This window comes from Neopsephotus bourkii, unplaced genomic scaffold (assembly GCF_033783945.1).
Source record: "Neopsephotus bourkii isolate Nb327-2 ecotype Australia unplaced genomic scaffold, CSIRO-AGI_Nbou_v1 NB_1648, whole genome shotgun sequence".
Lineage (NCBI taxonomy): Eukaryota > Metazoa > Chordata > Aves > Psittaciformes > Psittacidae > Neopsephotus > Neopsephotus bourkii.
The window spans coordinates 94,147-117,218 of NW_026902122.1; the positions used below are offsets into that span (position 1 = coordinate 94,147).

Below are 23,072 nucleotides of genomic sequence, written 5' to 3' on the forward strand. Positions count from 1 at the left end.
TGAGGCGGGAGGGAGTGGGGCTTTGGGCTTGGGTGCTGCAGGATGGCGAGCGCCGGCGGCGGCCGCGGCCGCTGCCGCTGTTGTTGTTGTTGCTGCTTTGGGCTGGGCCTAGCTCTGTTGCTGGCCCTGGCAGGACCCAGCGAGGCTCTGCAGAACGTCACTGCCCAGCTCTTCGGACCGGAGGCCTACGGGACTCTGGCGGCATTCGGCGACTTTAACTCAGACAAGCAGACGGACCTGTTTGTGCTGAGAGGCGGTGAGTGGGGCGGGAGCGGGGCCGACGGCGTTACCGGCGTCGTTCTGGGGAAGGCCGGGCTCGCGGGGAGGCTCCGGTTGTTTATTTGACGAATGCGTTCTGGGTGAACATGGACTTTGCCGGCGGGAGCTGTCCCCTGAGGAGCGGGGCTCGAAGACCCTGACGGAACCCTTCCAGCGCAAGTGACCCTCGGTTCCATAAATGTCCGGCTGTTGTTCTTCTCGCCTTGTAGTGCAGCACGTCTTCAGTGCTTAATCTGTCCGCAGTGTGGCTGGGGGCAAGTGTAGCGATCCAAGACTAAAATTGACATTTGATTTACGCATGAGATTTCCTGTATGGAAAAAGACGTTTTCGGTTTATACTCAAATACGGTTTCATCTAAAGAAAGAAATATTTTTCTTTAAGTTGAATTTATTTTAATGAAATAATTGAAGATTTTATCCTACAGAGCTGAATGGCCACAAATTAGTTTTTGTCTTCTCCTTTCACAGTATTTCTGGAAAAAGATCTACATTTCACAGTTGTGAAGAAGATAAATTGCATGTTATTCTACCTTAAGCATTGTGTCAAAGTGGAAGGCTAAATAAATTTGTTCTACACGGCTGTTGTCTGCCAGGAATTTCTGTTAAAGTTTCAGATATAGCTTCAAATCAGAGCTTCTAATCAGTTATCATTTGTGTTATCCCACTTATTAGCGGTGTTATCTGCAAATGCTAATTTTGGATTATTTTACTAACTTGAAGTTACACATTAAGATAAGAAATTTCTTCTCAAATTTACCTTTTTATATTCCTTCAATCTCAGAAATGGGTCTTGATGTAGGCTTAATAAAGCATGGGTGAATATTCATTTAGTTGAGATATTCAAATTCATGTCTCCTTAAAAATGCTCCTGTGCAAAAACACAGCAAAAGATTAGATTTAAAATGAATGTCAGTGATAAGAGATTTATTTTTTTTTTTATCTTTCAGAAAACACATATAGAAATGTGTTTAAAAGTTTTAGAAACAAAGCTCATGGTTTCATCTTTGCTTCTGCACACCAGCATAACCTACTTGATGACGTTATTCTTCATCGTTTAAGTCTTGTCAAAAAGTAGCTTGAAGAACATACAGAATACCTTTTAAACAAAATGTAACAGGAAATTCTAAGTAGTAGAATAAATGATAGCTGACTCTTTTAGTAGTGCTGAAGAAGTGAGTGTTGGGAATAATGCTAGACCTTGAGTAGTAATGGGCTGGTAAAGAAGCCCAGTCCTAATAATCCTAACCCTTAATAAAGAATTAGCAGTGATGTTTTGGGCCTTTTGCTGTATTTATGTTACTGTTCTGATCTTGACTTACTTTGCTTGAATGAGAGTAATGTTCCATATGCTCTGATAGGTGAAAGAAAAATCAGTTTGCACCCAGAGTTTTGTAGGAGAGGATAAACTAGTTCAACATAAGAGGTGATCTGGATCCAGAAGTATCTTATTAGAAGAGCAATTCAAACTTGTCATTGAGCCCTGGGTTTAATCAATTTTTAAAACTAAAAGTATGCGAAGAAATGTACATACACTTCCCTGTTTTGCAAGTCTATGTACAAAATGGGGATAAGTGAAGAAACTCTTGTTGTTTGCTTGTTCAACCTACCACCTTACAGTTGTGTTTGATGCCTCTTCTGATAGTACAGGACAGATTGTTCCCTTATTCAGCTTCTGCATTTCACTGGGGAATTTTAAAAACCTCTATGGTATCCTCACTCAGATTTTCAGACTTAATCTATGTTATTGTTTTTTGCATGGAAACTGATCCCTTTTTTCATACCCTTCTGTGTACTTTTTTTCCTTTGTTCTGTGTTATTTTTAAGATGAAAGGGCAAGAACTACAAACAGCATCTAGGTTGTGTGCGCTGTGAACTGATGTAGCAGCATAGTAATTTTGTTTTTTGTTCATCTAATAATTTCCCCTGGTCAGTTTGTTTTGACTGCTGATGGGCACTGAGCTGACATTTTCATAAATCTGTTTTTAGTGACCATAAAAATCATTTTGGAGTGGTATAATTGACTTGGAACCTGGTATGTGTAAAAACACATTTGCTGCTTTATCATCATCATTACTACAGAGATGGTACAAAGGCAGGTGAAAGTCTGTAGTGTAGAATCGGAATTACGAGTTTTAGTAATCAAACCATAGCTTTACCATCAAAAGCTTAACCAGCAGCAGGCTTCCTCATGTTGCTTTGTGCCAGCTTTTTCAATAATCTGTGAATGTGTAGCGTAACCCAGGTTTTATTAGCTTGCCAGATGGAACTGCAGTAGTTGCCCCAAACCATTTTGAAAGGGTTTGTTTTCATTTGCTCATTTGTTGGCATATTCCCCTTGGCAAATATGTTTATGGCAGTTATCCCTTTTTTTTTCTTTCTTTTTTTTTTTTTTGTCATAGCCAGGAAGCTTGTCTTCGATGCTCTTATATTAGGGTAGCTCAAGTTCAGAGTGTAGAATCATTTTTGGTTAGGTAACCTAGTTTGTGCACTTTGTGGTGCTACAGGTGAGTTTCTTGGAAATGCAGAAAACAAATGCAGTAAAGGATGAGTAAAAAAAAGTTGTGTTTTTGATTTTGGGTTGTTGTTTTTTTTCTCTAGCTGTGAATTACTGTTTTACTTACAGAAGCAAGCACGGACGTATTGTGATTTACTGACTGAAAATAATTTCGTTGTTCAAATTTTTTTTTTTCCTTTCCTGAAATACAATTATTTGTGCAGTATAAAAGATGGGCTGTTACTTTGATCTTCCTGAAATTATTAAATGATAGTGGCTTGTAGTGATAGGACAAGGAGTAATGAGCTAAAACTTAAACAGGGGAAGTTTAGATTGGATATAAGGAAGAAATTCTTTACTGTAAGAGTGGTGAGGCACTGGAATGGGTTGCCCAGGGAAGTTGTGAATGCTCCATCCCTGGTGGTGTTCAAGGCCAGGTTGGATGAGGCCTTGGGTGATATGGTTTAGAGCGAGGTGCCCCTGCCCATGGCAGGGGGGTTGGAACTTGATGATCTTCAGGTCCTTTCCAACCCTAAGTATTCTGATTCTATGATTCTGTCTTTGCCTCCAGTTGAGGAAATGCTGCAGAAAACTGGGTTACTGTCGTGATTTAAACCCAGCCAGACAGCTCGTTCACTCGCTCCCTCCCCTTTTCCTTGACTGCTACTGCTAAACCCAGGACATTTACTTCTGTGAGTTTTACTTAAAGCGCTTTTGTCAGCTGAGTTGGGAAAGGGGTATCAGATGCTCTTATGTCAGAGGCAATATTAAAAGAGTTCATTTGAATTAGTTTTTAATGATTTGCGTAGAACCAATGCGTGTTGCTTTTCCACAGGTAATGTTTATTAAGTTGTTACAGGAAGCTATACACTTAACAGAGAGGAAGGTCTAACCCTAAGCCCCAATGCGTATTCTTGATAATAGCATTCCTTTGAGATGCAGTTAGATTTATAGGTTGTATTGAAGAAGTGTTCCTTTTGCTTCCTTTTGAATGAGGAGAAAATTGTTATATAGGAAGTCTTTTAAAGGTTTTGATGACTATTTTTGTCATAAAATATAAAAAATGACTATTTGTGGCATAGCTTTTTTAAATGTGGAGATTTTTATGTAAGAACAGAAGAGTTGGCCTCTTTTTTTCATTGTCTTGCTTACTTTTGCAGGAAATGAGTTGGTTATCTTCTTGGCTGACCAAAAGGAGCCCTACTTCAAGCCCCGTGTTAGGTTACCAATGAAGTAAGTATTGATATGCAATGGTGAAATAATGGAAGTGTCTGGTTTTCTTGAACATGCATATCTGCAGTCAGTGGGAACATGACTAGAATTGTCTGTGCTGCTGTTATCTGTTTGACTGTGTTGTTCAACTTGCCTTTAGAGCTCCATTTCTTTGACCAGTTTCCTAATTAATTTCCTGATAGGTTTTTGGCTTGATTTGTTTGGATTTTGTAGGTCAGGTGACAGAATTTGTGGAGACAAGTTTGTCATTCATATTAAGTTTATGGAATTTCTATCTTTCTTTTTTTGGTCCTTTAAATACTATTAAAAATACCAATATCTTGGAATATTTTTGCAGTTGACCTGTTTTTTTGGTACTTTTATTTCCTAGCAAAGCTAACCATTATTCCATGTCACAGTTTAGGTCTTTTTGTCAGATAGTATTAGTCTCTGTTCCAAGATGTGTTTTCAGGGAAATTCTTTTAGTTGCTCTAGTTACTAATAGAATCAAGGCGATGTCATCTGCTTTAGAAAGAGATAGGGAGAATGGTGTTCTGGTATTTCTGTGTTTCCCTTTTAACCTTTAGATACGGCTTTTAAAAAAGCATCGTTTTTTAATAAATGTGAAACAGTCTGTGTGTTTATGTACATATGTATAAGTTTAACCATAAGAATATTACAGGATATGTTACCGCTTATGAATAATGCTTAGTAATAGTATTTTGTCTATGAATAGTTTAACTGCTCGTGTAGCTCAGCTTCATCTTCTATAGTTCTGTATATTTTTATTTATTCCCTCCTATTTTGGAAGGAGCTAATTTGTTTAGTGAGTTACAAATTATCTGCTTCTAATTCTTAACAGAATGATCAATGTTTGCATGTGTAAAACAGTCTGAGTGGGTAACCAAGTAAAAAAAGATAGAAAGAACAAATAAATTTAGGGAGGAGAGGCAGGACATGGCAGAAGATAGGAGGTGATGACATTGTCTTAAAAAAGATCCTGCTACCTGTCTGACTCCTGCTGTTTAAATGGCTCCCGTTGTGTTATGGTCTTGCTCTTGGAATGCAACCACAACACATTTTTGAAGACTGGTTCTACAACAAATGAAGGTTTGCTGAAGTCTATACAGCATTACCAAGCAATATATGGCTGAGGAATGCCTGTTAGCCAAAGCTTAGAGCTAACGTCTTCCTTCCTTAGAGGAGGACAGCCTGCAGAATATTGATTTAAAGTTCCTTTTGCAATAGATACAGCCTTTATGAAAACTGAGATTGTACTGGACCACCTCATAACAATTGGGATAAAAAAGCAAGCCTTTGAACGCACAAATACAATTTCAATTACCATTCAGTCATTTGCATGTGGGCTTTTTGTTTGCTTTAAATTCTAGATCTCTCAGTGTTATCATAACCAGCGTAGTTCCTGGAGATTATGATGGTGATTCACAAATGGATGTCCTCCTGACTACCCGGGCACAAAATCATGGCAGCGATGAACTTTCGGTGTTTATTTTCTGGGGGCACAACCAAACATTAGGTGAGTTGCTGAAACTGCTTATTAATAAGATTAATAGACTTCCTAATAATTCAAAGTGTTGTCAGAAAGTTAAAACTCATTTTGCAGGGTAGTGGTTGTTTTAACAGCTATAATAGGGATTCATACCTTGCTGTTGTCTTGCTGTTAAACTGTATTCAATAATTAAGGAAAGAAAACAAAGCCAAATTCTTTCTCTATTGAGCAAAAGGCATATCCAAACTATTACAGTTTGGCAGTGACCTACTAACTGAAGAGCTGCTTCCTGTGGCTTCACCACAGAGCATGTCAGCCTCAGAAAGATTATCTCTTATCTTGGATTTAAAATGTGCTGAGAACCTGCTGTAAAGTTTAGTTCATGAACTTCAAAAATATCATGCCTAAATAAATAGATATAGCTGATTCTGTCTTTGGGTAGAGTCATGACCTGTGTGAACTCTTGAAATCTGTTTTTTGTCAACTTTGCAAGGAAATGGTTTTGGGAAGAGTTCTGGGTGTCAAGGAGGATGGAAAGCAAAAGCAGATACTCTTAAATCCACAAAAACTAAGTAATAACTATTATAAACAACTGTGTTATAAAATATTTACAGCTCAGGCAAGTGATGGTATTAGATACTGTTGCTTCTGGCTTTAATCGGAGGTGGAAAAAGCACCCTGGGAAAGTGCACTGATTCAAGGATTAAGAAAATAGGAGTTATCTGTAGCACTGGGAAGATTGTGAAGGATTTGAATTAATTTCTACTGTCTTGCTTCTGGATAATCAAATATTGTGAGAGGCACAAATGAGCATATGGTGCTTAGAAAAGGAGTCAGAGGTAAAAAATTCAGGCAGTGAATGGTATGTAGTGAGGTTACTGAGAAGGAATATGGTGCCTGCTTGGGTAATGGAAGTATGACAGCTAAGTCAATAGAGGGTACTGTCCTAAAATATGGAAACTGGAGAGAAGAGAAACATGGAGAGATGAAGGAAACACAGATGATGTGGCAAGGAGTTTGGATTACAAGTAAAAGTGAACCCAGAGGTGTTATAACCTGAATAGGACTTAAAATCTTCACTTCCCATTTAGGCAGTCTACCTTTAATTCTTATTTCAGACACTCAGTGTATATGATTTAAGTATGGCTTTTACAGTGAAAAAATGTTAAACAGAGGCCTTGTGTTAAATTTTAGACTGTCTTCAGCCCAACTATTTCAGTTTCATTTGCCTATGTGGTTGCAGTTGTGAATTGATAGAAGAATTACATCTAAGTTAAAAACACAAATGTAATAGGATAGTGGTAACTGAATCAAAGTAATATTTTCTATTTTCAGATCTTAACCATAAAACTATGTTAAATAAGACTTTTCATGATGAGCCTCTAGTAATGGAGTAAGTATGACCTACTTTTTTAGAAAGCATTTGTAATGGTGACTGAGCAACTTAAATATGTTTTAATGCTGGAACTAGGAACACATGCTCTTTAAGAGTAGCATTGTATTTGTAATGTCGAGTGGTGTAACAGAAGATGACAAAACACAAGCCATCTTTATAAGTCTTGTCTATAACATCATCCTGGCAATGGTAACTGGATTTTAATTTTAGTACTCTGTTTTATGCAGAAAAATAGCCATTCAGTTTTTGTTGAGTTTTGTAAAGCGAAACCCCTACTGATTTATCAGACTGAGCAAATAATCCCTTTCACAGTGCGCTTACTTCTTTGTTAAATGCTGGACAGAAGAGGGGGGTTGGAAAATACAGCTGGAAAATCAAATGTATTGCATAGTGTAAAGTACTGAAAGAAGCGTACAGCTACCAGCCCCTCAGACGAGAGCCAAAATTCGGAAAGGGTACACAGCTGAAAGTCATCATTACTTGGAGGGAAAAAGCTAAACAAGTTCAAGTTAACTTAAGAACAGTTAATTTCAACTCCTATAATGGCTAAAGTGATACTGAAAGAGTTTTGCGTTTTCAGCTTTAATGGAGACTTGATTCCTGATGTCTTTGGTGTGACAAGTGATTCAAGTAAGCCACAGATACTGATAGGCGGGTAAGCTAAGTGTTTGTTTATTTACATAAATTTTGTAAGTTAAACATTGTGCATTTACTTCTGTTCTTAGAGGCATAAAGCTCATGTTTTAACTGGAACTGCAAACGCATGAATCTTTTCTCATTTCCATGTGTATCTTTAAACATTCTGTGGCACTCTGCATCTAATTTTTGAAGCAGTATTTCTAATATTGAGCAAGATGCCGAAGAACTTCAGATCTGTCTTTTGGAAAGAAGTTATAAGTTATTTGGTAAACACGCTACTGGACCCTAGGGCAGGACAGTTCACATTCTATTCAGTTTTCCTGATACTGCTTTCAAAGTTTGTAATCTGATTAAAAGAAGAGAAAGCTTTGGCTTCTGAGAGCAATTACAACACTAATTGGTGTGACTCTTGAGTTAGTGAAAGCTTAATTATTGAACCAGATGACCTTAATTTTTTTTTCTTAACAACTAAAAATTTGGGTTTGTACATCTTCTGTGACTGTTGCCAAACTGAACTTTGCATATGTTCAGTCTTGGACTTTTGTAAGCAAGAACTTGATTAATAGTGTTGTGGGTTGGGAGTTCTTTCAAAAAGAAAAAAAGCCTTAAAGAGAGGATACTTGAACTAGAATTCTTTCCCTGATTTAAGGATTTTTCTCTTAGTTGTTAAAGAATGTACTCAAAAGAGCAGAAATTTTTAGGATGAGAGTCGGATTGCAAATGTCAAAATAAACACATTGTTCTTAGCTTTATGAAGAATATGAAAACTACTCTCAACATTTTCTTTTTGAACTATTTGCTTTTGACTGGTAACAGATAATTTCCAGTGAGTTACTGGAAAAATTAGGTACTAGGCTTGTTTTCTTAGAAGATTGGGCCTTTAAAATGGTTGTTTGAAGAAGTTTGCATCTCCTGGCTTGCTATTTTGCAGCTTTTAAGTGGAACTTATTAAGGTTGTTTTGATTTTACTTAGCAGCCTTAACAGAAACCTGCAGCTCCATGCCTTTCAGGAGAAATCCAGGCTTTGGCCGCACAGCTTTTTTGGGTTTGCTTAAAGTCAACACTTAATACTTCTTTTAAAAGCAAAGGTGTGTTAAGAAACCTTTGCATTCCTATGTGGCTTCCTTTAGGTACTGTTTCAAGAAGAATTCTGTTACTACTGGAGCAATCAGTAAGATGACTGTGCTGTCTCTGTGGCAACAATGTATCGGCTTTCTGCTGTGTATTTCCATGGCCCTTTAAAAATGTTGAAATAAGGCTTTAACCACCCCACACCCATCAATGTGTTTCGTTAATCTATACTTGTTCCTGGCTGGCTATTTTCCTTCCCATCAAGATGGTTCAGAAGTGGCATTGGGTAAACAACATCTAGATGTGTAAATTGCAACTACAGCAGTGTTGGCAATATGGTTTTGATCTTTAATCCCACCTTGAATTTTATCACCATTACTCTTATTTTAATTGATTGCTTATGGAACCCAGGTTTCAAATTGACAAGGGTGTTTCTGAACACCTTGCAATGATTATATATTGAAAAGTTTTATGAACTTTTGAAGATGTGGAAAAAGTTGAGAGATTTGTTCTGTTTTGTTGAAGAAATCCTTTCAGTAGTATTGAGATACAAGTTAGTTATTACAGCTCAATAAGACTTGAGTGTTATAGATAACAGCATAAGCAGTTATCTGGACAACAGTTCTATGTCATCTGCTTAGAATGTTTCTATTTTTAATCTAAAACATTTTAAAATTTATAGAGCTATGTAACTTTCTTGGCTACCTTCAGAATGGAATGCATGGAAAAGCCTATAGAAAATATTTAGTTATTTCTTTAAGTGATTCTTTTAAGCATTTTCAAGACTAAGTTCTATGATCTCTGGGAGGTAATCAGAAGCATTTTCATTTCTTACCATAAATGAGTCACGAGCTCATTTTGAAAGTCATTAGAACATCAGTAATATGTATACAATGTCACTGAAATAAAGAAAGGATTCTAGATTGTAGTCCTGTCACTGTCCTGCTACTGTATAGTGCATATTCGTGGGTGACATGGTTTAGTCTTGGGTGACATGGTTTAGTGTGAGGTGTCCCTGCCCATGGCAGGGGGGGTTAGAGCTAGATAATCTCAAGGTCCTTTCCAATCATAACTATTCTATGATTCTGTATTGAGATTTTTCTGAGTGTATTAGCTAAGGACTCTGAAAGTAACTGATCTGATGATTCAACCGCTGTGACTTTTGACAATTTGTTATATTCCAATGTGCTGCTAATAGGAAGGTTTGGTAGAAGTTCAGTCATTTTTAGAGCATAAACCATCAGGGCAAGTATGTTTATAAATAAATGTATGGCCTATGTGGGAAATGGCATAATTAGCCTGCAGGTCATCAAAATGTGAGAGTTTAATTCTTGTATTGATTTTTTTTAAGTGATTGCAAATAAAGTCCAATTACATGCAGCAATGAGCTGCTCTAACAGCATGTGATTGTGTCCATTTTTGCTCATCTTTATTAATCCTAAAGTTGATTTCAGAAGTACTGGTAATAAAACTGCTTCAGGAAACTAGGGAGGATAGTGATCACTGTCTCAAGATTTACAGTTGAAGTCTAGGCACTAAATTTCGTTTTGTGGAAGTGACAATTTTCTCTGTACAAAAAAAAAATCCTTTAGAAAATTAATAAAATCTAACTGAAACCCCTGAACTATGAATCATCCTTCTCAGAACCTTTCAAGCAATTATGCTACTCACTTAGTATACTGTAAGCTAAGTAGGAATTTTAGCTTAGTATTAGGAGAACATGGTTTCTGTTCAATTTTATTTAAAGTTTCAAATTAAAAAAAAAAAAAAAGTCTGTTACAATTAGCAATCCCTCAGCACTGATGAAATGCATTGCTTTTTATTCTTGTCTATAGGAACTTATCATGGCATGCTGCATTGGAAACTCAAAGTAAAATGTATATACCACACTCTCATGCGTTTATAGATTTAAATAATGACTTCACTGCTGGTAAGTCCTAAAAACATTAAATACATTCCTTAAAAATATTTATCACTAAGTATACAATGTAATGTATATCAGTTTCCTTCTAATATCTTATGATGGTTGTAAGAAGTCACTTCTGGAATGCTGTAATGAATATGACTTCACTACTTCTGATTTTTTAATTCTTATTTTAAATTATTTTATTTTAGTACCGGTGGTTTGAAAATTCTGGGTTTTAAAACAGTAACTACCAAAATTAGGAACCTGTAACATCTTCTAGTTCTTGATGGTAATTTAATTGGAGCTGGTATTCCAGTTACTGCTCTGAATTGTTTTGTGTTTGCCATTAAAGCATTTTCCGCTTCCTCATGCTGTACTAATTTAGTTCGCAATGGAATTGGAATTGAAAGCAGGTCTGCATTTTCTTCATCTTGAATCTGAAAATAGTTTTGTAGTTTGTTCAGAAGAATGTTTTTAAGACTGGACTTAGAATTTGTTTCTTGAAAATCTCAATATGACTTCATTCTATTTTGTGTTGTTAATTCTATCACTAAGAAAATAACATGTCAGTCTTTATTCTTCTTTTAGTATACAAGCAATCCAATAAGCTATTTACAATTCAGTGTTCAAAAACAAGTACTGTAGACAACTATTCTTGTTGCAGTTAAACTGTATTCTTCCTTTGGTGGTTGTGGTTTTACTTTGGTTTTTGTTTGGGTATTTTTATTCTAATTTTGGATGGGGGCTTTTTGGAAATACACAATGCAATTTAGCCTTCAATTAACACAATGAATCTATACTCTGCTCTCATGAGACCTCACCTAGAGTATTGTGTGCAGTTCTGGTGTCCTCAACATAAAAAGGACATGGAACTGTTGGAACAAGTTCAGAGGAGGGCCACGAGGATGGTCAGGGGACTGGAGCACCTCCCGTATGAAGATCGGCTGAGAAAGTTGGGGCTCTTCAGCCTGGAGAAAACTGTGTGGAGACCTCATAGCAGCCTTCCAGTATCTGAAGGGGGCCTATAGGGATGCTGGGGAGGGACTCTTCATTAGGGACTGTAGTGATAGGACAAGGGGTAATGGGTTAAAAAAAAGTTTAGATAGGATATAAGGAGGAAATTCTTTCCTGTTAGGGTGGTGAGGCACTGGAATGGGTTTCCCCGGGAGGTTGTGAATGCTCCATCCTTGGCAGTGTTCAAGGCCAGGTTGGACGAGGCCTTGGGTGATACGGTTTAGTGTGAGGTGTCCCTGCCCATGGCAGGGGGGTTGGAACTTGATGATCTTAGGTCCTTTCCAACCCTAACTATTCTATGATTCTATTTGTCACTTAAATATCTGGTTCAGACCTCCAAGCACATTTAATTGTTGTGTTAATCATTTTTTTTCCCCACAGTAAATCAGTTCTGAAATGCTTTATCTTCTGCTAGATGTGCAATGTATGTTAATTCATATATGGTAATTTTGGAAAGAGTTTATTTTTTTGTCATATTTAGTAGCATGGGAACAAGAGAGGAAAGAGTCCATAATTTTAATTAAGATGCTTATAAATGTTGGGGATTAAATTAATTGCTTTAGCTCATAGATAAACCTTAATATTTAGTTCTGGCACACTGCTGCATGAAGCTGTCAAGTGGAAATTCCAACTGGAAAATTAAATATACAGCTGCTTACCCTAATGAGTGTAAGGTTATAAGCAATTCTAACACATCTAGTTCTAAAAACACTTTGGAATTTTATTTTAGTGGCATGGGCAGCATAGATGAACATTCCAAGTAGCATTTGAAGATAAATATATTTAAATCTAAACTCGTAGGTAGGTAAAGATAGGAACTCAAATTTGCTTCCAAAGATCAATCACAGATTGAGCAATTTTTGCAAGAGTACACAGGTTTTTATGGCAGCTAACAGCCTAAAGAATGTCCAGAGAGTTCCAGTGAGTGCTAATTACATACGGAAGTTCCTCTATGAAGCAGAAAAGAAAGTCTGAATCTTTGTGTGGGGAATGCTAGGAGCTTTTATAGATTCCCATCTATATTCGTATATCAAGATATGAATAAAAGTTTCTATGAAAATAAGTCATTCTGAGAAGAAAACTTGAGAACATAATAATAATTTTCTTTAAAATAATATTTTTCTTCCAAGATGGAAATGGTAGATTGCTGGGTTTTTTTGCTCTCCCTATGAAAATTGGACCAACTGTACACAAGGCACATGTTGCTAAAAAATAATAGCTTATCAGTGATATCTTACATTTCATGACCAAAAAGTTATTGCAAAACTACCTGCTTTCAAGAAGATAAGCCACTAGTCATCTGGTCCTGTCCACACATTTATGGCAGTTCCCTCAAATCAGCTATAGTAACTGCTCAAGAACCATGGCTGGCAGGGAATGCAATTCATTTTCACTGGAGCTAAGCTGATCTAGCTTCCTGTGCAGCCTCAGGATTGCCAGAGCTAATGTAAGTACAGAGAAGGTTGACTTCTCTTTCAGTAGCAGTAGCTGTAGCCTGCCTTTAACCAAGCATGAAATTGTACCTTGAGTTTCATTGTGCCTTTCCCAAAAAATACCCGTTTAATGTTCTCTCCATGTCTCCTTTAATTTGTGTTTGTACAGAGTGGGGCAGGTGACTCATAGCAGTAGTCATAAAAGGAGTCAGTTGATGTAAATTAAAAAAACAAAGCAAAACAACCCCCCATCTTTGTATATAAATATCTATACAGTACTGGCAGTGCTGTGATTCTAAATGTGCTCTGCCAAACAGGGCCAAAATAAGGTGCTGATATTACTTTAGTATGCCTATGCTTAGTTCTGTCTTGCTCTGCAGACTGTATAGACTTTTCAGAAGATTGCTAAATGCCCTCATCTTTGTTTAGTTTTGTTCCTTGTCAGCTTAGCTGGGGCAGTGCAGCCTAACTACAAAAGGAAAGACGAGTGTGAATCATACTGTTATTTCTCAGAGGAGTCTATTACTTACAGGTTGGTTCAGGTAGAACTAGTGAAAAGAAGAGGATTCTTTGTCTTGGTATTCACCTGCGCTACCATTCTTGAGTTGGAACAAAACTTGACTAAGAATGGGTTAATTATATTAATTAAGAGGCAGGCATTGATGTGGATGCAGGGGAACAGTCTGCATGGTGAAATCCTGTTGTCCATTTGATGCTGCTGTGGTACGTTTTGATTGAAAGATTCAGCGTATTTGCTCACAGGCAATGATACTATTTATGAATATGAAAATATAGTTATACCTAAAATTGATACACTGTTTTGTTGTTTTTCTTACATGATGAAAATCAAACCTCCAGAATATGCCATCTTTAGTCGCTGGGTTTCTGGGTTGGTTTTTTGTTAAGACCTTTTCCTAATATTCTGCAATGTTTTGGAGCTCTTTGTTTTCTGTAATAGATGCAGCCAATTCCATGATTTTAGCTGGACTATTTTTGGCAACTCTATCATTATAAAAAGCTTGGGAGATTTAAAGAGTGCTTGACATCAAAAAAGAAAAAATCCTCTCAGGGCTGAATCTTTTTGCTGGTTTATTGTCTAACCCATTTTCAACCTGCTGGTATTAAACCCTCAAAAGAGAGCTTTTAACTGGCATGCTTCTCTCCAGATAAAAATAAAGTTGAATTGTTACGTTTTTATTATATAAGAACATGTTCATAAAGATGTTTTTAATCCCTAACAGTGCTTCATGAAAGCCTAACTGTGTAAGGACTTTCTAATGCAGAAATCCACTAAACAGAACAAAGATAATACTAATCTTTCTTGGTGAGATAAAACCTAGGCTGTTTCAGATGATAATGATGCTGCTGTTTTTGTTTTTTTTTTAAAGCATCCTCATGTAGAAATCTTGACTTTTAAAATTTTTAAATCAGTAAATAATTTTGAGTAGGCCAGAAATTTTATTTAATCTGTGCAAAAATTTTCAGTATGAAATTTTTACCAAAGGGTTTATATGTGCTTTACAGGTAAAGATGAAGTAAATGAAACATTTTCAAGTGTTTTCTGCATGTATATTAAACGTGTTGCTCCAGGGAGGAGTACCTAGTTCACAGAATGGCTGAGGTTGGAAAGGAAGTCTGGAAATGGTGTAGTCAGCCTGCCTACCTTCAATGTGACTTTCTGTATGTGAACTGAGACTGAAAAATAAGAACATACTGTTGTGGCTCTTGATAGGATAGTAATACTTACATGTGTTATGAGCTGGTTTTGACAGCTAGCTTAAGAAAACAATCTTTAAGCTAGTAATAATAGGCTTGTCTGAACAGATTAACAGCAGGTGTATTTTATAGGGCATGAAATTCCAGGTGAGCATTTCCAAAGCAACCTCTTCAAGAGGTCTTTCTTACAAACATCATGTCCTCAAACTGAAAAATGTACATTGCATGAGTTAAGTATTAGTACAGTATATAACTTTAAGATAGCAATTATTTTTGTTACATCTAAGTTTTTTTCTGATTAGTTAACTTGAATAAGTTAACTTGATTGTTTCTATTTCAAACACCTTAAAATATCAGATGTTCATTTAGGGGTAATGCAGTCTTTCTAAGCCAAAATTGTAGTACTTAATCTTTTTTTCCTAAGTAATTATTATCAAACAATAAATTTGTATGCATTCAAAGTTACAAGCCTCCTAACAAAAACTCAGGCCATGACACTGCAGATAAGATGTGTGAGACAAACTGGCTTGGACTGTGACTCTCATACTGTAACATCATACTGTACATTGGGCAATGTATCCTTGCTAAAAAAAATAGCTAATGTATTAAATCCGTCTTATTTGGTTACATGATTCCAAATTTTGGAAATACTGCTTTTACAACCTGCCTTGTGTTGAGCACTAGCACATGGTGTGTATAATTGCAGATAACTCAGGAACTGTTTATATAAAATGAAGGAAAAATCATAAATTTGATTTTGGGAAAGCTTAAGTGGAAAAAACATTAATCAGAAACAGCTTGCTATAAGCTAATTGCTAGTCTCTTTAATTATTTCTGATAGTTAATTTTCTTACAGTGTTTTGCATTGGGAATCTAGAAACCTAATATACCAGAACATTTACAGTGTGTTTTCTTTTTAATTCTTACTAAGTTAAATAAATGTAGATAATTTTCTTCTCTACCAGTCATTCAAATCATGGGTGATATTTCTGTTGTAACCATTTAAACCTGAATTTTGAAGACATGGCAATGCTTGATGTCATACACTGATTATATTTTTGATGAGTTTCCTCTTGATGGAAGCTTGTAGACTCTCTGCATGTTATATTATAATTAAAGCTTATTTAATGCAATAGATCTGCATTTATTCTCTAATAAAATAACCACTTTCATTATGTTTGAAAACAAATGAGCTGGCCTTTTAAAACTTGAGTGGCATTTTAAAACTTTGTGTGTATGTATTTGAAGTCAAATTGCTCTCTCTGCTTTTGCCACCTACCTTTTTTTTTTTTTTTTTTCCTCCAGAACAAATACTAAGTAATGCCACAGCAGTATTTCATTTCTTGAACAGGTACATTTTTTAATTTCTTAACTGTTCTAAGCTCTATTATGAGAGCTTACCTGAAAATTTACAGCAAATAACGGAGACAAAAATGTATCATGAAAGATACATAAGATGTATTTTAGAGAATCTCACTCTGTCTCTATAACATTTTCTTTGGTTTTTATTGCTTTTATTTTCATAATTTACAGATTTGTTATCTCTAATTAAAAAATGCTCTGTGTGACATGATCTCCTGTTACCTGTATTTCCCACTTAGTCCTGCACAGTGTTCAGTACCACTGGAAGTTCCTGCTCAAGAGATGAAACCAGAATTGCCAAATTATCTGCATCTGCTCATGCTGCTGAGATTGGTCTACTTTGACAATACCACTTTTGTTATTCATTGCTTGCCTTACAAAGAGAATTAAATTAAAGAACAAGCAGAGACTTCTAGGGAAAAGGAATAGCTATTTTAACTTAACTTTTCCTCATTCTTTCTAAAACAACTTGTGACCTGTTGTTTCTTTTCTTCTTTCTAAAACAACTTGTTATCTGCTTGACAGTTTTAATTTTAAAATTAAAAGAAGTATGAAGGGTCTCAAAAGCTATTCTGTTTGAAAATTTTTACTGATATGTACACCAGGAGGTACTAATACGATATTTTTGTGGGAATTCATAACTTACTATTTGTAAGAAGTAAATTGGATATGCCTCAAACAGCATTTTGTTGAGAAAGCATGAATGTGAAAATGGATTCTGAAAGCACACTTTAACACTGAATGGTCATCTTCTATTGCTTGAAACAATATCGTTGCCTTTATTCTGAAAATAAACAGGAGTTTCTGTAAGAAAACTCATGTGTGAAGTGCTAAAAACCGGAGGAATATGTCCACCTGCTCTGCCTGTTCAGAAGCATAACTATTCAGTATAAATACAGTTTTTTTCCCTGTGATGTTTTAAAATTAATACATATGGATTCTTTCTATAGTAATTTTTAATAAGGAAAGGGATTTTAGTGCCTATATTGTCTATAATTATCATCAACTTTACTAAATAGTTCCAGTAACCACTTACTAAATTATGAAAGACCCATTTGAAAAACAGGGTAAATTCACAACCTCATTTATTATAAGCACATTTAAAAATTTGCAAACACAAATTAGCTTGTTTGGAACATATAAAGTCTTTTTGTTTTGTTTAATTTTTTCAGAGGAAGTTGTTACTGGAAGGAGTGGTTCCTTCACTAGTAGGTTTTGGTGTAACTAGCACCGAAAATTCATAACAAGTGAACAGCAAACTCATTAGCATTGGTACTTTATCTATATCGTATATAGATTTAGGTAGGCAGTACATATATTAATTTTCTCTACTACTGTACTAATGCCAACTTGCAAACCAATCTGAATATGATATGGTAGAGAGTTTTTCTACCTGCTCAAAAAACCAAATAGTTTTGTGCTTCTGTTGGTCAGGTTTGGCTTTCTGATCCCTTGTAGAGAAATAAAACTGACTACACTAACTTTTTTGCACAAAATTGTGCGTATTAAAATTACTGCACAATTAATTGTATACATACAACTGAAACAACTGTAAATAAAATTTTTAATCTAGCTTTTAAATACTTTTTTTCCTACTGGTGGGTCAGTCTGTGATGTAGGTAGAGGAAGATTACCTTTTATTTGACCTTAGGATTTATGACATTTAATGATTTTGACACAATTGTTTCCTTTCCCATGCTGTCAGCACACTAAAATGCAGAGATTTTTGCATCAGCACGTAATTTATGTGTACTGAGTCATACAAGCAGGCGAGCTCATATCCACAAGTAACTTCTGGTTAAAAAGCATGCACACACACCTGTTCTGCCACATTAATTAAAAAAAAAAATGTTTAGGCATGTTTGGAGTGTACATGTCTGCCTGTCCTAGCCGGGTAATACTTTGTGCATTTTGATTGCCTTTAAAAAAAGGGTTGGTTGGTTGTGGTTTTTTCCCTACTTAGTTGTAGTTTTTTCCCTACTTCCCTACACGTAAATGTGAAATCAAGCTGTAACTTAAGAATGTTGCTCATACCCTGGTGGCTTCTAAAGACAACCGTAGATGTTGAGGAGTGTAATTCTGAAATAAAGCCCTCTGACATTAAACAGAAAGGTCAAATCAGTCATTAGTGAAATGAACCCTCCATCTATAAATAGTAGCAGTTTTTATAACACTCAGAAGCGAAGGAAAATAACAAGAATAATCAGAAGAGAACATGGAGCAGATTCCATATAGTTATGTTTTGTTGCTATTTTCCTGTAGTTCTAATAAGAATCTGAAAACATAGCTCTATTTTCTCTCAAAATGCGGAACAGATGTTCACATGAAGGTGCCTGGTTTGTACAGCAGCTGAACAAAGATGTTAAATCTGTAAGCACCTCCACATACTGAACATTGTAAACAGTTTAAATGTTTTAAGTTACCATATTTCTATTAGCTCTGTAGTTTGACTTGCATTTTCGTATCCTTACTTATTCCTCCTACACTGCAGCTAGCTAAATGTAGTCTTTGGTTTTATTGTGTGACATCGCCCCTTTTTTTTTTAACTTAGTTTAATGTTTATTTTAAAGATACTTTTGATTCTGGTCCCAACATCTGGGTTTTTATATACCTCTTATTTCTTACCTTCCTGCATTATTTCAATTCCCTGTGCAGCCATATTTCTCAATATTTCTCTACACTTACTACAAATTCAGATTAAATGAGGAAGGCAAAGAAAACCTGATGTAATATGTGCTTCAGACTAAGAATAGAAAAAAAACTTTTTATTTTTTCAAATGCATAAGAAAAATCCATTGCAAATCTGTTACATGCTTTTACAAAATGTATGTGTGTGTGATATACAGTAACCATCCATACTGTTACGAGTAATTCACCAGTACTGGAGTGAGGTCATAATGGCTGTGTCTCAAAACTAGGGTTAAGCCTGAAATAGTTCTCCATCTCCTTTTCTACTCTTGTCAACAGTATATCTGTTGCTTAATTCAGCATCCACAGATTATAAACATGTTTGGTAGCATTTTATTTTTTTAGTAAGTAAAAAAAATCATATTCTTAGTAAGTAAAAAATATGTATACTTTTTTCTAGTTTTGAGGTCTGTCTCTCTTTACCATTAAGAAATGTTCTTCGGTGTGCATGTATAATATCCAGCACTTAATAGCTCATAATGCATAATTTGTGCAGAAACTATAAAATACAGAATAGTGCCAAATGTATATTGATTATACAGAATAGTATCTGGTGATAAAAATAGTTGGTGTTGTGGCATGGGGTTTTTTTGTTTGTTGGGGTTTTTGTTTGTTGGAGTTTTTTTGGAGGAGGGGATAGGTGGGTTTTTTTGTGTTTAATCTTTCTTGCTTAATATATATACATCTAAATATCACTGGGGTTTAATATATTTATAACTTATAGGTAATACATTTTAAATATATCTTTATTAAGTGATCAAATATTTACGTGTGTAGTCTAATGTTAAATGTTTTATTTCTCTTACCTTTTTCCTTACAGATTTGTTCCTTACTACGTCACCAAATTCAGAAAACATTCAGTTTGAGACATGGGTAAATAAGGTAAGAGTGAAAACTCAATCATTCTGTTGAAATACAGAGAAGCTTAAAAAAAAAAAAAAGAAAAAAGTTACCTGATATTTATTGCTTCAGGAATGAGTGGAACTGATGTTGAGGCACTAACTGCACTATTTCATTTAGACTCCAGAATATCACTGGAGATGTTTTTCCCAGCATAAGCTCCTCTGCAGATTTTTTTAACGTGACTGTTAAGTAATTCAATCAGACTGCCTTCATTCACCTTAGCTGGACTCCTGCTGTGTCATCAGCTCTTCTGGGTTACTGATACTTAGCGTGGTAATTTATGACAAAGCAGCTGATCAGATTTCTTTTTATTTACTATCTGGAAGAGCTGATTTTTTTTAAGCTTTCTTAGAGCTATGACTTCATGTCTTGGATAAGATTTTGTGGACAGAAGTTCACAGTTACAGTATGTATGCAAGTCAGAGTTGAGAAAATCCCAAGTTCTACATTAACCAAACACCACAAATGCAGTTTAGGGTTGGGAAGCAATAGGTCAATGGGTTGTTTTCATTTACTTATGGAGATTCTGCTTTTGTATTGCTTGACTTGGGCAGGGGATTAGTGAAGAACCTCATTGTTATTAACAGTTAATGAAATCAGTTGATTTGAAACTAAATGTATCCTTTATATTAAATCTGTTATCCAAAAGGACTATAATTAAGAATCATAGCATGTGTATGTTAAAAGTTTACTTGTTTGTTATAATAGGAGGTGTTTCACATGTTTCTTATTAGTTAAGGAATTAGTTTTTTAGGCTTTATTTGTCTGAAAATTTATCCATTATATGGCAGTGAGTCACTGTAGAGCAGACAACAGAACTGCTGAAGTGGAGGAAAGGAGGAAAAGAAAAAGAGAGGCAGAAGTAATGAAAAGTAGTGAAAGCTGTACTAGACACATTTTATTATTTTTTTTCCAGCAGTAGGTCATGAATTCTATATTTCTAGCTTTTATATAGACTTAAAAAATGAACAGTTTTTTACTTTGATTAATTTCATTCTTACGGAATTAAATGTTAGTAATTACACAAGCTTTTGACCTGTCTCCTGTAGGTTAGTTTTTTTTCAAAATTTTCTTAAATTTTTTTGATTTTCCAAACTCACATATTGTAAATATTATCCTACATGATAAAATTTGCATGCATAGATTTTCCTGTGTTTAGAAAGAAGGAATTTTATTTTATGGAATCATTCAACACAGTAAACATGTCATACATATAAAACATATGTGCATATATATCAGTCTTAAAATATATGAATTAATCCATTAAAAGCTGTTAAATGGCTCTACAAACATAGGCAATGTATTTCGTTGTACTGATGCACCATAAAATGAACTGAAAAATATTTGCCTGTATGACATACGCTTTTCTGGCCAACTGAGCACAGGGCGTGGTCATCTTTTCTGTTTGGAGATGATTTGCAGCTTCTCTCCCCTCCTCATCAGAGTTACTGTAAAACATATGTCAAGGTAAAGATAAATAGTCAAACATTCATGTACTAACAGTTTCCAGAGTTGCATCTTCAGCAGCACTGAAGTCTGCAGACGGAGTATGCCATGAATAAGCAATATGGATAATTACACAAAATCCACAAAACTGTCATTTGTCTCAGTGGCTTCATGTATACCTGTGTGCAGAGAACTTGATATGAGCTGATTGCAATGACTAGAAAAGTGGGCCTTACATCATCTCAAATGTCTATGAAAACTTAACATTTTAAATGGTTTTCTTTCAGTTGTGATCCAGGTCTATGATAAACAAGGATCTAGCCAACACTCCTCTTTTGTTGTTGTGATGAAGTATTGGAATATTGTTCTCTGCAGACCTAGGTTTTAATAATAGACATATAAAATGAGATCTAAACCAGACGTAATGTAAAATCAAGTTATTTCCTAATCAGAAGGATCAGAAGTTATTTTTAACAGGTGTGCAACTTTGGGGTTTTTGTGTGCCCATATCTATAAAATCACATCAGTATGCATAAATACACATTAGTATGCACAATCGCTTAATTATGGTTTAGATTGTGTTGCTGAAATAACCCGATCTGTTCTGCATAGTACAGCAAAATATATGGACAATTAGTATCTGAATATTACTATTACTGGATTTCCGTAAGTTTCCATGAAGGATTAGAAATACAAAAATTCAGTCCCAAATTTCAAATAGCACATTTTTTTCCATAGCTGAGATGTCTCTTTATCTGCTTCAGCACTTTTTTATTGCCTTTTGCTTCAAAAGTCAAATCTTATCCCTTAGTCTGCAGTTAAGTTTTTCTTCCATCTTTGTCCTGTTTGATAGGATGGGAACTTCTCTAAAGCTGAAAAAATTCAGAAAACACCTAGTGGTGTGAAAGTTGTTGGACAGTCCGTGTTTGCAGATTTTGGTGAGTTCTGTTCTTCTAAACTATCTTGAATGTTTCTTTTGCATGTTTTGATTAAATACTCTAAATCAAAGAACAAATAAAGATATGTAGGTCTAAAAGGTTTGTTTGGTTTTGGTTTGGTGTTTTTTTTGGGGGGGGTTATTTGTTTGGTTTCGGTTTTTTTTTTACTTTGAACTGTTGTATCTGTTTGTCTGTAAATCTTGAAATATCTGGGAATAATTATTAATAAATGAAACTCAGTTCAACTTTGCTATCGCAGTACATTCTGCATCGCATATGTCTACATTTGAATACCACACATAAGGACTGTTGCTTTGAACCATGGTACAATGCCAAAGTCACTTTTATCAGATGTAGTTAGTTACTATTTTTTTTCCCTGTAATCTTGTTCAGAAGTTATTGAATAAATATTCATAAATTCTTCAGTTGTACAAACTAATATTGCCAACATGTAAATTAATTTAAAACTACTTGTAGATATTGCTGAAACATGGTAAAACTTCAGTGGTTTTAATTGAAAATTCTGGAAGGCTTTTGGACCGAAGAAAAACTGAATTTATTTATAAAGCTATTTTTGTCGGGATTAGCAAAAGCCTGTATTTTTCTACTGGAATGTACATTTTCAGTCAGTTATGGCTTATGTGTGTCATGTTATGGAGAACTGGAAATTTTGTGTTTGTAGTCAAAAAAACCCTTTCTTTTCTGTGCACTTAAATAAGAATTTTGCAACTCAAGGAAGAGTGCTACAGGCCCAATTCTGCTAACAGTACTGAATGTAAATAATTTATTGTATAAATATAGTAACTTAATTTTTTGATACACTTTTTAATTGTGAGACTAAGCCTGTCTTTAACTGTTGTCAAGTGGGAAACTTGTTGGTTTAAAATCTGTTTTAAAGAAAATTACAGTGGTTTAAATCAAAAGCCAGAGTCTATATTAGGCGCAGAGTCTGGTTTTCTTGCTCTATGCTGCCATTTAGAAGTATTCTTAAGAGTTCTAGCAAAGCAGTTCACTGACATATAACTAGGAGGCACCTCTTCTGGGTAGTTAATTATCCTTACATCC

At 35.2% G+C, this 23,072-nt stretch overlaps 1 protein-coding gene across 1 annotated transcript; it reads left to right on the forward strand.

Moving 5' to 3' along the window:
* The first annotated feature begins 42 nt into the window (after positions 1-42).
* On the forward strand, positions 43-22,055 carry LOC133223716 (T-cell immunomodulatory protein-like). Its single transcript, XM_061374672.1, has 8 exons — positions 43-256; positions 3,934-4,006; positions 5,377-5,522; positions 6,831-6,888; positions 7,472-7,546; positions 10,437-10,531; positions 19,541-19,602; positions 21,923-22,055. Exons 1-8 carry the CDS (start codon positions 43-45, stop codon positions 22,034-22,036), a joined length of 837 nt encoding a protein of 278 aa, XP_061230656.1. The 3' UTR covers positions 22,037-22,055.
* The last annotated feature ends 1,017 nt before the right edge of the window (positions 22,056-23,072 follow it).

What these genes read in the sequence shown, in the direction of transcription:
- LOC133223716 (XM_061374672.1), top strand. Translation starts at nt 43, where the DNA reads ATGGCGAGCGCCGGCGGCGGCCGCGGCCGCTGCCGCTGTTGTTGTTGT. An exon ending in GGGGCACAACCAAACATTAG is followed by an intron (nt 5,523 to 6,830) that starts GTGAGTTGCTGA and finishes TTCTATTTTCAG; the next exon opens with ATCTTAACCATAAAACTATG. An exon ending in CCACAGATACTGATAGGCGG is followed by an intron (nt 7,547 to 10,436) that starts GTAAGCTAAGTG and finishes TCTTGTCTATAG; the next exon opens with GAACTTATCATGGCATGCTG.